This window comes from Petaurus breviceps, unplaced genomic scaffold (genome assembly GCF_028583685.1).
Source record: "Petaurus breviceps papuanus isolate PSGF00001 unplaced genomic scaffold, PetGlider_PUasm1.0 91133, whole genome shotgun sequence".
Taxonomy (NCBI): domain Eukaryota; kingdom Metazoa; phylum Chordata; class Mammalia; order Diprotodontia; family Petauridae; genus Petaurus; species Petaurus breviceps.
The window spans coordinates 15,279,623-15,293,786 of record NW_027187419.1 but is presented as its reverse complement, the minus strand read 5'-3'; the positions used below and the strand labels follow the sequence as shown (position 1 = coordinate 15,293,786).

The following is a 14,164-nucleotide window of genomic DNA, read 5'->3' as shown; positions in this document are numbered from 1 at the left end:
CACAAAAATTAAGTTATCTGGCAAGAATTGCTCTGAGTTTTTTGTTTTTGTTTGGGGATGGAGAGGATGACCTGTTCTTAATAAGGCCACATTATCCCTATGTGATCACAGCTTACTTTTCTAAACCCTCCCTTTAATGATATGTACTAATGTTTTCAGAAATCAATGTCAAATTTACTCATCTGTAGTTATAGTCTCCTCCCCAACCCCTCCATTTTTTTCAAGGATTACTCTCTAAAAATGTCTACAAGCACTGAAATATATTATGACACTCATTAAATGATGTTTCTTTGACTTCAGTTGAATGACAAAACCAAATTTTCTTTTTGCTTCTGTGAGAAGAGTCCATAATCATTTGTTTGCCTCTAAATAAGTCACGTCTCCTGTAGCTGCAAATTTGTTATCTTTTTGTTTCATTTAAAGCAAGAATGACAAGTTTGGGGGTTTATAGCTGGTGCAGTGAATAGAGCACCAGCCCTGGAGTCAGGAGGACCTGAGTTCAAATCCAGCCTCAGACACTTAACACTTCCTTAGCCATATGACCTTGGACAAGTCACTTAACCCCAATTTCCATGCCTTCCCCCTGCAAATAGGAAAAAAAATGATAAGATTTAAGTGATTCATTCCTCAAGAAGTATGTGCTTTTCTTCATTATTGAAAAAGGATTTCACATTTAGTGTACTAACAACTAAGTTAATGTTTGTAAATAGTCTAAAAATTGTGTGATTCCCAGAAGTCTATGTTCCCCTTTCTGCCACGTCTTAAGCCTAAGTGAAGCACATGGAACTTAAGGCTGTTCTGTATTTTTTCTTAGTTTCTATCAACAAATTCATCACCAAGTAGCCAACCTTTTGATGCTGTAACTTTCAGGCTCTAGTTAGATTGGTATGTGGGAAATAGACATTGTTGACAGGACAAAAGCAAAGCCTTCCCATCGTTGTGGAAACTGAGCTTGCCAAAGCTTATTCCCCATTGGCATAATCTTCAATCAGTTTATCAACAAGAATTTAAGTGCCTAATATGTGCCATACACTGTGCTAAGTGTTAGAGATACAAGTACAGGGAATTAAACAATGTTTACTTGCAAGCCATAGTAGACAGTGTTTAGATTTAGAGTCAGAGAGACCTAGGTTCAAGAACTGTCTCTGATATTTAATAGCTCTATAATCCTGAACAAATTCTGATCTCCCTGAGCTTCATGACCCTTACCTCCAAAAGCAGTGTTGGACTGGCCCCTAAAGTCCATTATACCTCAAAATCCATTATTTTACAATCTTGTGACTTCTCCAGGAAGTCCCATTTTTGCCATCATCTTAAAGTTCTACACATTCCTAATGGCATCCTGTGGTTTGAATTCCCCTTTTGAAAAAGAAATGAAATCAGAATTGTGAAATGAAATCGGGATTGATTAGGCAGATGATATTCTAGCATTCTAATTAGTCCCATTTTCACACCACAAAGAATCAAATGGTGATCCATACTAATGGTACTACTCTGAGGATCTGGATCCACCTTATAAAGGAAACAACTGGTGTTGCTCGACAGGCACACCCCTTCCAAACAGAGTCACATCATCCAAATAACTCACAGTTATAACGGAGTAAAAAATCAGCACCCTTACTCCTCTGAATCATGGCTTTAAGTCCCCTGCCACACTTCCAACTTTAGGAGTCATGTACTCGATACTCTTCTCTCTCCAAAGAACCTTGCTCTGACCAGGAACTGCCCTTCTCTTGATAGAAAGTTGCGATCTGGGACTCTAAACCTTGGAGTTGCTAGAGAGGAAAGACATAAAGTAGATCATGCCCAGGAAGTTCCCTTCATCTTCCTATGAGGCAAGGTTCTAGGATCAAGTATTTCCTTATCTGATAGGTGGCTGGATTCTAAACCCCTCAATTTTAGGGTTTCTAAAGAGGAATGTCCAGAGTAGGAAATCCCAGTACTTGTCCATAAACTGAACTCTGAATCATATAGTAACCCTCTTCATGGCTGCCACAAGGAGGAAAGCTTCAATATTTTGCCACTATCAACACAGGACTGGTTATCAAAGTAATCTCAATACTCCATGACTGTCTTAGGTACTGAAATAATGGAAAGCATTCTAACCTCTCTCAGCTATCTAAATTTCAGTAGTGGGTCACTCGGTTATACCTCACATCAGTTTTTTTTTAAGTTATGAAATGGAAATCATGTAAGCCTGAACAAGCTGATAAAAATTAAATTGAGCATGGAAGGAACCTTCAGAAGTCATCTAATTAATTTATGTTTAGGCAAGAGTACACTTAAATCATCTAATACAAACTGAAATTTCCTGCATGCTAAAAAAAAAATGGGAAAAAATAGAATCTATAACCACATTGTGTAGCCTATTATGATGGTTAACAATCCCTTCCATCACCAAACTGGTATTTAAGCTTTCTTGCTCTTCTTATTACAGAGCAAAGCTGTTTCCCATCCCACATGTAAGAGCTCTTTATATACCTGAAGGAGTGTTAGTAAAGCATAGAAAACTCCCAACTTTCCTTTCCCCGTGAGGAATAATTCCAATACCTCCAACCCTACCTTATGTCTTTTCCCCCAGTACATTACTCATCTTGGTGGCTGCTCTCCAATCCCCATATGAGATCTTTAAACCCTTCTTAAAGGATGACAATAATAAAAGCTAGCATTTGTATAGAACTTTAAGGTTTGCAGAACTTTGCATTTTCTCTTCAACAACCTTGGGAGATATATGCTATCATTATCCTCATTTTGCAAATTAGGAAACAGAGACTGACAGATGCCTAGAGTCCAACAAGCTAATATGTGTCTGATGCTAGATTTGAACTTATCTTACTGACTCCAGGTTCAAAACTCTATCTGCTGCACCACCTTGCTGTACTTTCTTTACTAGTGAAACTTTGAGAAGTACATACCCCTTTAATTAAAATCTAGTTTATGCAGTGGATACTACATATTTCCTGAGTGCCACATACATTTTTATGCATTCTTGCCTGATGCTTGATTTTTATCTACAATATTAAGCTGACATTATTTCCTCACCATTTTTTCAAACCATGTTGATCTCTGCTTCCCCCTAACTTTGTCTATAAGGTGTATTTTGACATTTGACAGGAAGATAAGTAGACAGAGACAGGGAAAAGTGGAGAGACAGAACCAGATAGGCAGAGACCAAGAGAAACACAAAAAGAGACACAGAGTTTCTGTGACCAAAAAGTGATCATCACCCTGGTCAAGGGCCCCTCTAAACTTAGGCAATCTCTTAGACACACAGATAAATAGTCATCTCTAACTAGGTCCCTACCTGAAAGTTTTCCAACTTTGCAGAACCTGCCTTTAGGAACCCAGAATCACTTTTATACCACTATGAGGCATTACAGTAGGGCTATAGCAAATGGATGTTTCCACATATTAGTATCATTTTCATTAACAAACAACTAAGAAATCTTATTATCTACTTTAATATTTAAAATTCTTTTACAGAGGCTTTTTAAATAGTTCCTCAAATTTACTCTTTTTTCCCTCAAATCTCTTTCTTGAAGAATATTTCCTTATTGTACTCATGTTTTGTTCATTCCTTTTTATAATGAAATAAGAGATTTAGAGCTGGAAGGAACCTTAGAGATAATAAATTTTTCTTAGGATGAGAGGCACTATGGTATGATAGTTACCTTTGGATTGGTGAGACCTGCAATCCTACTTCAGATAATTTACTAACTGTATGATTATGGCCAACTCACTCAGTATCTCTGATCTATTTGTAAAGTATAGAGAGGTAGCATAATACAAAGAGCTGACCTTGTAGCCAGAAAGACCTGAATTCAAATTCTGCCTCTGACATAATGATTATACTTCCCCAATATATAACATATCCTTGTAGTATTATAGCAACTGTTTTATAAGTTGCAGAGAAGGTTCCAACTAGTATTAATAAAGGAAGTTTTTTTTTCATCTGACAATTGTTTACACTAAAGAAATCACAACCCAATCTCTAACTCTAATAATTCTACTATCTACCTTGCAGAATGGTTGTGAGGAAAGAGCTTTGTAACCTTGAAAAACTATAAAACTGGGTTGTTGTCTTCATTAATTTTCATTATTATTGTTATTATTGTTGTTATAATAAATTGACTGCTACTGAGTTATGGTCATTTTCCAAGGTTTCCTTCTCCCTATAAAATTTCATGTTTTTCTTTCCCTTATTTGCAAATATCAAAGCAAAAATAATTCCACCTTTACCTTCTTCCTTTCCTTTTATACCAAAAAATACTCCAGGACTTCTTTAATTATGTTTGTTTTCTAAATTCCATAGAGTTAAAAGCAAACAAGTTCTAAACATAATATGTTGGCAGTATTGGTCAGCTTTTCAAAGATTATTCCATCCCATTACATTTGGAATCCATTAATTAGAGGGAATGGAGATTAGAGGATAGAGAGATGGCCTTGGAGTCAGAATACATGAATTCAAGTGCTACCTCTGTGAAATACTGGCTGTGTCATCTTAGACAAGCCAATTAACCTCTCAGTATCCCCAGGTAATGTTCTAACATTATCAGTTATAGAAAAGGTAAAGATATGAATTGATACAAGTTTCTTATAGAGAACTATGCTGATAAAATCGCTGGTAAAAAAAAAATACATTCTCACTAAAAGTTCTCCTTTGCTCTTTTCTACTTTCAATTTAACTCAGTGGTTTTTTTTTGTTTACTTACTTTCCATTACCTTCTTCCTGTCTACTGAGGTTTGTCCTTAAGGGAAAGATTGAGTAATGATTATTATAACAGAATACTGGAAAGCAATTGGTTTGGACTTTGATTCTCAGCTACAGCCAAACCTTATCATATGACCTTGGAAAAGTGACAGCCTTTCTGTCCCTACACAGTTGATATATACAAAAACTCACTGATCTAACTGTTAGATACCTCAGTGACATAGAGTGGTGCCCAGATCTTTATTTTCCAAGTCAGACTTTCTATTCCTAAATGAAATCTTGCCAAAATTTTAGCTATAACTTGCTTCTGACAAAATTTTCTCCAACTTAACTTTCCCAGTTGTCATCCTAGATTTTATTCAAATAAATATCAATTTAATAAATCTGAGTACTGTTTTTGCTAATACCCAAAATATATCAAACAGGAAAGATAATTTTAAAAGGGCAGCTAGTTCTGAATCTGTCATGTTTCTCTGCTTTCTTTAGTAGCTTAGCATTTCATTCTATTATTCAGATTATGAAGAGATATTTATATTCTCAGAACTGGCTGTATTTCAGTGATTTAAATATATAACATTAAGAATCTAATAGAAACCTATATGAAACAATATTCTTAGAGTAGTGGTAAGTATTGTCTTATGACTTAGCTAATAAAGTTTGAAAACAGAAAATTACATGTATTTTACCTCTAATATAAATGTGAGTCAGAATCAGTGTTTCATCGGTTGTATAACTGAATTTTAGATATGGAGGACATAATACTTCATGTAATGAAGCCGTCAAAAACTTTCCAGCTTTTTTGTGACATAGATTTTAATAAGGTTATAATTATTTTCCTTTGGTTAGTACACATCAGCTCTGACATATGATGGGGTGCTTGTGATGGCAGAAACTTTTCGTAATCTTAGACGACAGAAAATTGACATTTCAAGGAGAGGGAATGCTGGAGATTGTCTGGCGAATCCTGCTGCACCCTGGGGCCAGGGAATTGATATGGAAAGGACACTCAAACAGGTAAACTGCAATTTTGTAAATCATATTTTATTCCCATTTCTTGCTCCACATTGTTCCAGGAAGACATTGGGGTATATATCAACATGTAAAGCATGCATGCATACATATATATATGTACATATATATTTGTATATATATATATATATATATATATATATATATATATATATATGATCAACTCCCCTTTAATACAGTTCAGTAAGAGTTTTTTGATAAATTTTCCAAATAAAAGAGAATGCCAAAACAGTGAAATGGGCCACACATACATTAAAATGTAATTCTTAACTAGGTCTGAAGTATAATGTAACCTTGGGTCAAGTTTCTTACATTTTAAAATCAGATTTAATATGCCTTGCTTTTTAAAAAAATTTTATGAGAATGAAATATATTTGCAATTCTCTGAAAATTTAATAACAAAAGTGCTTATTAAGAAAACAGAATAGGGCGCTCGCGGCGGGCGGCGGCGCGGACACGGACGCGATTTCTCTGGAGTGGAGGTGGTCGCGGTAGCGGCTGGAGCGGGTTCTGGCCCCTACCCTCCTCCGCTCCCCCTCTTCCCCCCCTCCCCTTCCGAAGAGGCAGAGTCAGGCGCAGAGAGGCGGGCGACAAGTTCCAGGTACTCCATTGCATTTTTTGGACTGCTCTACTTCTTAGTAGAATGTAAACTCTGTTAGGATAAAGACTCATAAGGGCGGAGCCAAGATGGCGGAGGAGAAGCATGACCTTCCCCCGCTCTGGCTTCCACCCTCCCCAATCCATGTAAAAAGGGGACTCTAAACAAACTTTGGAGCTGCAGAACCCACAAAATGACACAGAGAAACTAACCTCCCACTGAGGACAGCCCGGCAGGCTGGCAGGAATCGGCCAGCGCAGCGCTCTGGGAGCCGAGCCCAGCCCACGCCGAGGCTTTAGCCCCAGGGCGGGCCTGACCAGTCGCCTGCCAGAGAGACTCCAGATCAGCAGCAGCTGTGGCCGTTTCCAGATTTATCAATACATAGATGCAAAGGACAAGGTGAGAGGCCAGTGCAGTCTGGACTTTGGGACCTAGGAAGTGGGAGTGCGTGGCTTTTACCCCCGGAGCGAGAAACTGCTGAGACTCCAGCACAGCCTGCCAGTGCCACGTGGCAGCTTCAGCTCCTGGCCTGCAGAGTGTAGGGGGACCAAGCACCAGTCTGAGGGGTCATCGCTCTTGCTTTAACCTGCTTGGATCTGGATTGCAGTCTAGGGTGGAGGTCCTGGGGAGGGTGTCCAGCTTGCCAGAGCATGTGGAGACCTCAGAGAGGGCACCCATCTAATACCTCCAGCAGCTGAGAAAACCCCAGTTTTTGGGATGAAAACTCCCCTGTCTGGTGGCAGAGTCCTACTGTGGCAAAAAGCCCAAAAGTCAAATCATTGAGTGGCAAAATGAGCAGGCAAAGGAAACAAAGCAGACAGAAGATTCCAATGTTACACTCCTATTTTGGGGATAAGAAGGAGCAAGGCATGGAACAGGAGGAAAACAGTGAAGTCAGAACTCCTGCACCAAAAGCTTCAAAGGAAAATACAAGCTGGTTACAGGCCATAGAGGACCTTAAGAAGCAGATAAGAGAAGTGGAGGAAAAATTGGGAAGAGAAATGAGAACAATGCAAGAAAACTATGAAATGAGAGTCAACAACCTGACTGAAGAAAATAATACCTTAAAAAACAGACTGACTCAAATGGCAAAGGAGGCTCAAAAAGGCAATGAGGAGAAGAATGCCTTAAAAAGTCGAATTTGCCAGATGGAAAAGGAATCTCAAAAGCTCACTGAGGAGAATCATTGCTTCAGAATTAGATTGGAGCAAATGGAAGCTAATGACTTTATGAGAAATCAAGATGCTGTTAAACAGATCCAAACAAATGAAAGAATAGAAGGCAATGTGAAATATCTCATGGGAAAAACCACTGACCTGGAAAATAGATCCAGGAGAGATAATTTTAAAATTATTGGACTGCCTGAGAGCCATGACCAAAGTAAGAGCCTGGAAAGCATCCTCCAGGAAGTTCTCAAAGAAAACTGCCCTGATGTTTTAGAACGAGAGGGCAAAACAGAGGTTGAAAGAATCCACTGATCACCTCCTGAAAAAGATCCCAAAAAGAAAACTCCTAGGAATATTATAGTCAGGTTCCGGAATTCCCAGATTAAGGAGAGAATATTACAAGCAGCCAGGAAGAAACAATTTGAATATTGTGGAAACACAATCAGGATAACCCAGGATCTGGCAGCTTCTACACTGAGGGATCGAAGGGCCTGGAATGTGATATTCTGGAGGTCAAGGGAGCTGGGATTAAAACCAAGAGTCACCTACCCAGCAAAACTGAGTATCATGTTTCAGGGGAAAATATGGTCATTCAGTGGAATACAGGACTTTCAAGCATTCTTGCTGACAAAACCAGAGTTGAATAGAAAATTTGACATTCAGATACAAGAAGCAAGAGAAGCATGAGAAGGTAAACAGGGAAAAGAAATCATAAGGAACTTATCAAAGTTGAACTATATTTTTTTTGAAGCAATCGTGGTTGAGTGGCTTGTTCGGGGTTGCATGGCCAGTTATTGTTTCTGGGTGTGGTGCTGAGTGTCTGGGCCCAGATTTGATCAGGGTCGTCCCGGCACTGGAGCTGGTGCTCTTGCTCGCTGAGCCACCTGGCCAAAGTTGAACTATTAACATTCCTACATGGAAAAAACAATAATTGTAACCTATGAAACTTTTCTCAGTAGTTGAAGGGATTAGAAATATATATATATGTATGTCTTTATATGAGGGTATGCGGGCATATGAATACATATGTGAATGTGTGTATATACGTTTACAGGTATACATAGATAGAGGGCACGGGACCAATTTAACAGGAAGGGATGATACTTAAAAGGTGAAATTAAGAGGTGAGAGGAATATAATGAGAGGAGATGGGGAGAGACAGAGTGGGGCAAACTATCTCATACAGAAGAGGCAAGGGAAAATGGTTACAATGGAGGGGAAGAATAGGAAGGCAAAAGGGAATAGGTCAACCTTATTCCTATTTTGTCTGGCTTGAGAAGGGAGGGAAATACACACTAAATAGGGGATCTCACCCTCCAGGAGAATAGGGGGGGAAGGGGATGTGAGGGGGGATGATGGAAGGGAGGGCAGGCTGGGGGGGAGGGAAGTTGGAAGCACCCACTTTTGAAAAGGGACAGGATCAAAGTAGAGAATAGAACAAGTGTGAGGTGGGATAGGAGGGAGGGAAATATAGTCAGTCTTTTACAATACATCTACTATGTTATTGTTTTGCATTAGCCACACATGTACAACCTATACTGAACTGCTTGTCCCCCCAGTGGGGGTGGGTGGCAGGGGGGGAAGGGAATGAATCTGGAATTGAAAGTTTTAAAATCAAATATTCAAATATATATATATATATGTGTGTGTGTGTGTGTGTGTGTATACATACTATTATTAATACCATCTTACATGTAATTAAGAAAAAAGATATACAGGCACTGAGGCATAGAGATCCACTGGAAAAGTTGAAATGGGTATGGGAGAAAATATGGGAGAGAGCAGATTGGAGGTGGGGATATCCTGTGGGACTGCTGTTTTGGGGGGATGGGTGGGGGAAAAACGGGGAGAAAATCTGTAACTCAAAATCTGGCGGAAACGAATGATTTAAATCAGCAGTTAATAAAGCATTTAAATTTAAAAAAACAGAATAAAAGGAAAATTGGAGTAAACTTACCTTGAATGTGTTTTTTTTAATTTAGAAGCTAAATTTCAAAGAAAATTATATTTAAATTATTCTTTGATTATTGGAGTTTTAAAGTTTTAAAATTAGTGATGAGGGTCATAACAGGACACAAAAGATGTGTTAGAATTAGTTAATCCAGGTTGTTGGTAGATAAATGGCTGACATTATGCAGTAAATTACAAGCAAAACTCTTTTTCTGACTTTATATGAGAGTAGTGATAAGGAAGAATCATATAAGTACAAAAGGAAAAAAAATTGAAAGAGCAAATGAAACTTTGTTAAGACTTTTAAATGTGTTAAACTTCACAGATATATAACAAAAGTACAAGTTCATGAAGTTTGGCATTACTGTTTCAGATCATACCCACCAGTCAGTTCAATTATACTTGGTAATTTCAGTATTACTGTTGAGCAGTGATGACTCCCTGATACATGAGTATATCTATGGTTTTGTTTTGTCTTCTTTTCCTTTGATTCATAGGTTCGAATTCAAGGGTTGACAGGAAATGTTCAATTTGACCATTATGGACGAAGAGTAAACTACACAATGGATGTATTTGAACTGAAGAGCACAGGACCCAGAAAGGTGTGCTTTGAACAATGAAGAGTTTGTACTTTTTTGGTCACAAATTGCATATTTCCATTTCTAAAAAATATTCTATTCAAACTCTCTTTTCTTTGTGAAACTTACATGCAATCATGCTTTTATGAAATCTTCTGATATTAATTTCATTGTTTTAGCATAGTAGTGGTCTTCAACCTTTTAGTCATAAAGAAGTCAGGGAATTGTGGCTTTTAGCCCTGGAAGGCAGAACTAGGTGGAAGTAAAAGGAAAGCAAGCAGATTCCAATTAAAAATAAGTAAAAAAAACTTCCTAAAAATTACAAGGTATCCAAAGTAGAATGTGCTACTTCAATAAGTTCCCTAACAAAGATAGAAAACAACTTTGGTAATTCTGTAGATAAGAATGAGTATCTGGACAAAAATTTGAATTTGTGATATGTAAGACCAATTTCAACTCTTAAGTCTATGGATTATTTTTAAATTCTATGACAGATGTTCCAGTGTAAGTGGAATAGAACCATTATTCTGTATATTGCCCATAGAAACTTAATTATGCCTTTTTTAATAAAAAGAAACAGGTAAGGATGAGGTTGAAAAATTTGGAGAAAAGAATGATGCTAAATAAGTCTAACTATGAAGATGGAAACATAGTGTACATGAGGGGAGTACCTATATGTTTATGAATATGAACATTCACATATGAAGTTGCTGTAAAAATGTAAAATGATAATTATCTCCCTTTTAAATATGCTAGGATGGTTCCAGATTATTGGGTATTGAGGTAGACAGATATCAGTGAAGTAATTAGAAGTTATATGTTGTATTACTTCTTCCAGGGTCTTCTACTTAGGGGCTTTTAAATATTTTAGGTGGGAAACCTTTACTAAAGGCATGCCTTATAAATAACTACATATAAATAAAAAATCAAAAACTGAATATTTTGATTAACAAGAATTGTTCTAATACTGGCATTGGGAAGAAAATGTGTTGCTAATTGCCACTTAGTATATATGTTGCATTAGTCATATTTTTCCTTAAAGCTGTGCAAATTCCCCAGATTGTAAATATACAAGTGGTTCTAAGTAGATGTTTCTTTTTGAGCCATCAGATTGTGTACTTGCCCTACCAGTCTGATGAGTGTTATGAGCATAAAGTGTTGTAAAGGGACACAAGAATAGGCATGTTGAAAAGGGAGGGGACCAGTAGAAGTTAAAATTCTAAAGATTCAAATGGGGTAACAAGAATAGGACCAAGCATTTCCAATAGTAAGTAGTCCAGGAAGCTTTTAACTCCAGAGAATTGCATCAAAGTCACCAGTGATTTCAACAGTCCTCTATGGTGAGTACCACACAATAAAGCATTTTCTTATGTGACTGATTTCATTAGGCATTATTGTAATAAACCATTTTTGTAAGTTCAAAGTTTTGTAGAAGAACAATCAACATTATTAACATCATCACCTCCAAATGAATTAAGAAACTAAAAAAAAAAAATACATTCTATTCTATGTGAACTCAATTTCAGTTCTGTAAGCATGTACTAAGCAACTACCATATGCCTAACACTGTGCCAGGCTCAGAGACACAAAGAAGAAAAAATGAAAAACAGTTCATATCCTCAGGGAACATAGTCCTTGAAAGATCTTATAATTTGAAAAAGATACAGCGACAGAGATAAATATTGGCTTTTTTTTATTAGATCTGTGGTTTCATTAATGTAAAAACTCCTGGTAAGCAACTTCCTCCAATAACACAAATTAGCCATTTTATTTGCACCTTACATACTTGACAAGCTTCCTGAGAAGCCAATAGATTCAGTGACTATCCCTGGATCACACAAATAGTATGTAGCAGAAGTAGGGTTTGAATGATCTTTCTGACTCAGAGATATCTTTCTTTCCAAGTTTCTCATTCTCTTGCTTACCAAAATCAAAATACTCTCATGTGCCAATTAGAACAACATTATAAGTGTGACATTTTGAGAACTTTTAGAACCACAAGTAGTACTGTGCTCTAATATGTAGGTATCAAGCATACTGCCTCCAACCATAATAGTCCTCAATGTTAAAGTTAGAATATGATTGGGATTAAAATGTAATTGAAAAATATTTGACAAAATAAATAAAAATACAACAAGCATGGGGCGGCCAGGTAGCACAGCGAGTAAGAGCACTGGCTCCAGTGTTGAGAAGACCTGGAGATCGAATCCTGGGCTCAGACACTTAGCACCCACCCAGAAACACCTGGCCGTGTAACCTTGAGCAAGTTACTTAACCCCAATTGCTTAGGGGCAGCCAGGTGGCTCAGCGAGTAAGAGCACCGGCTCCAGTGTCAGGATGACCTGGATCAAATCTGGGCTCAGATACTCAGCACCACACTCAGAAATAACTGGCCGTGTAACCTTGAGCAAGTTACTGAACCCCGATTGCTTAAAAAAAAATACAACAAGCGTAGTTAATGTTAACATGTGGTTTTCTAAGTTGGTATATGGCACACAGAGATCCTTATGTGACATTTAGTGGCCACCTTCTATTTGTTTGATACCAATGCGATAGGAATAGAAAAGTTTGAATAGAAGAACAGGTTTTTCAGTGTTCTAGGTTATTACATGGGACCATGATTGATGATAGCTCATGTAAAAGCACCCAAGGAGTTTTACGTGGTACTGTAAATTAACCTGTTTTAGTTTAATATGTCAATACTTCACAGGAAAGACCAAAGGGAGCATTCTATTGAGTTGACTTTTGCAATTCATAGAGTGTCCCCTGATTTTTTCTTTCATCTCTGTTGAAAACCATCCAATGAACAAGAATTATTAAGTACCTAAGGTATCTAGACATTGTACTAAGCATGTTGAAAAGCTCCAAAAATATTTGAAAGATATATTAATATGTTTTCCTGCCATAATCATTGTAGCACAGTGAACATAGGATCATATAGTTAGAGCTGATCAGAGATTGTCTCCTCCAACTTTCTTACTTAAAAGATGAAGAAACAGCCCCTGAGAAGTTAAATGAAAATGCCATCTTAATTCTTTTATGGATTAGTATATGTTCTAAGCATCAGTATTATGTATATCAAATGTGATATTATATATAGGATTGTAAAATTGAAATGATAAAAGACTTCCCTCTGAATTGGCTCAGGTTCTTCCATGATGGTTCTTTTAAAAAAAATCCCTGATATGAGTTTATGTTCTTATCATTTTTTTTTCTCTCTGAGTGCCCTCAAATTTTAGTCAGTTGGAAGTTACATTTAATAGAGGCTTTATCTATTTTATCTATTATTTATATATTGTCAAACTTGGGGACCAAGTTTTAGACTATGCTTCTTGTCTTCTGAGATTTTTTCCAGTATAACAGAATGAGACTATAATCATAAGTCTTTCTGAGTGGCATCCAGCATCTTTTGCTTTCTTATGACTATGTTCTTAAAAGTATAGAAGACAAGCAAGATGTTAAGGGTGGCTTTGTAAAGTCAGCAGAGAGCCACTCACTGGCAATTAGACTGAAGAAGACTGAGTTTGTATTTCTGCCTTTCCTTTAGACACCTTATACATAGCTAAAGATATCACTAAAGAAACAGAACTAAAAGTAATCCCTAGAGGCTGCTAACTCAGCAATACCCAGACATTATTCACTGACAGACAAAATAAAAAGCCATAGCAAGACTAGCATGTGATTGGAAAAAGTAGCTGACTAAGTGTGATGTCAACATAGTGTCTCTTGCAGACTAAGCTAAAGGTCTATGGAATTTTTTTGTTCAATTTTTTTGCTATGTGCTTAATACTTGAAGGTACCACAAGCAGCGTACCCAATTTATTAAATGCCTCAAAAAAGATACTTGACTAAGTGTCAGGAAACCAGAGTTCTAGTCTCTACCTGGTTACTGACCAGTGGAAGGGACACTTAATATAATGTCAAAAAATTAGAGGTTGAACATGGCTCTTGTACTTAGGATTTGGATAATGTTATTTAATATCTCTAGGCCTAAGTTTTCTCATCTGGAAAATGATGTCGTTGGACTAGGTGAGCTGTAAGATTTCAAAAATTCAATGATTATTTTTATAACACACTGAATATCCAGTAGCAAAGGAGTAAAGTCATGAGATTTACCTAATCAGGCTATTTA

General features: G+C 37.2%; 1 protein-coding gene across 7 annotated transcripts in view; it reads left to right on the top strand.

Moving 5' to 3' along the window:
* GRIA4 (glutamate ionotropic receptor AMPA type subunit 4) overlaps nt 1-14,164 on the top strand; it is a 484,847-nt gene that overhangs the window by 375,583 nt on the left and 95,100 nt on the right. For all 7 annotated transcript variants that reach the window (XM_069079653.1, XM_069079654.1, XM_069079659.1 and 4 more), the window contains 2 exons: nt 5,558-5,725; nt 9,952-10,056. In XM_069079653.1, the coding sequence (XP_068935754.1) occupies nt 5,558-5,725; nt 9,952-10,056 (273 nt within the window). The remainder of the gene's footprint in view (nt 1-5,557; nt 5,726-9,951; nt 10,057-14,164) is intronic.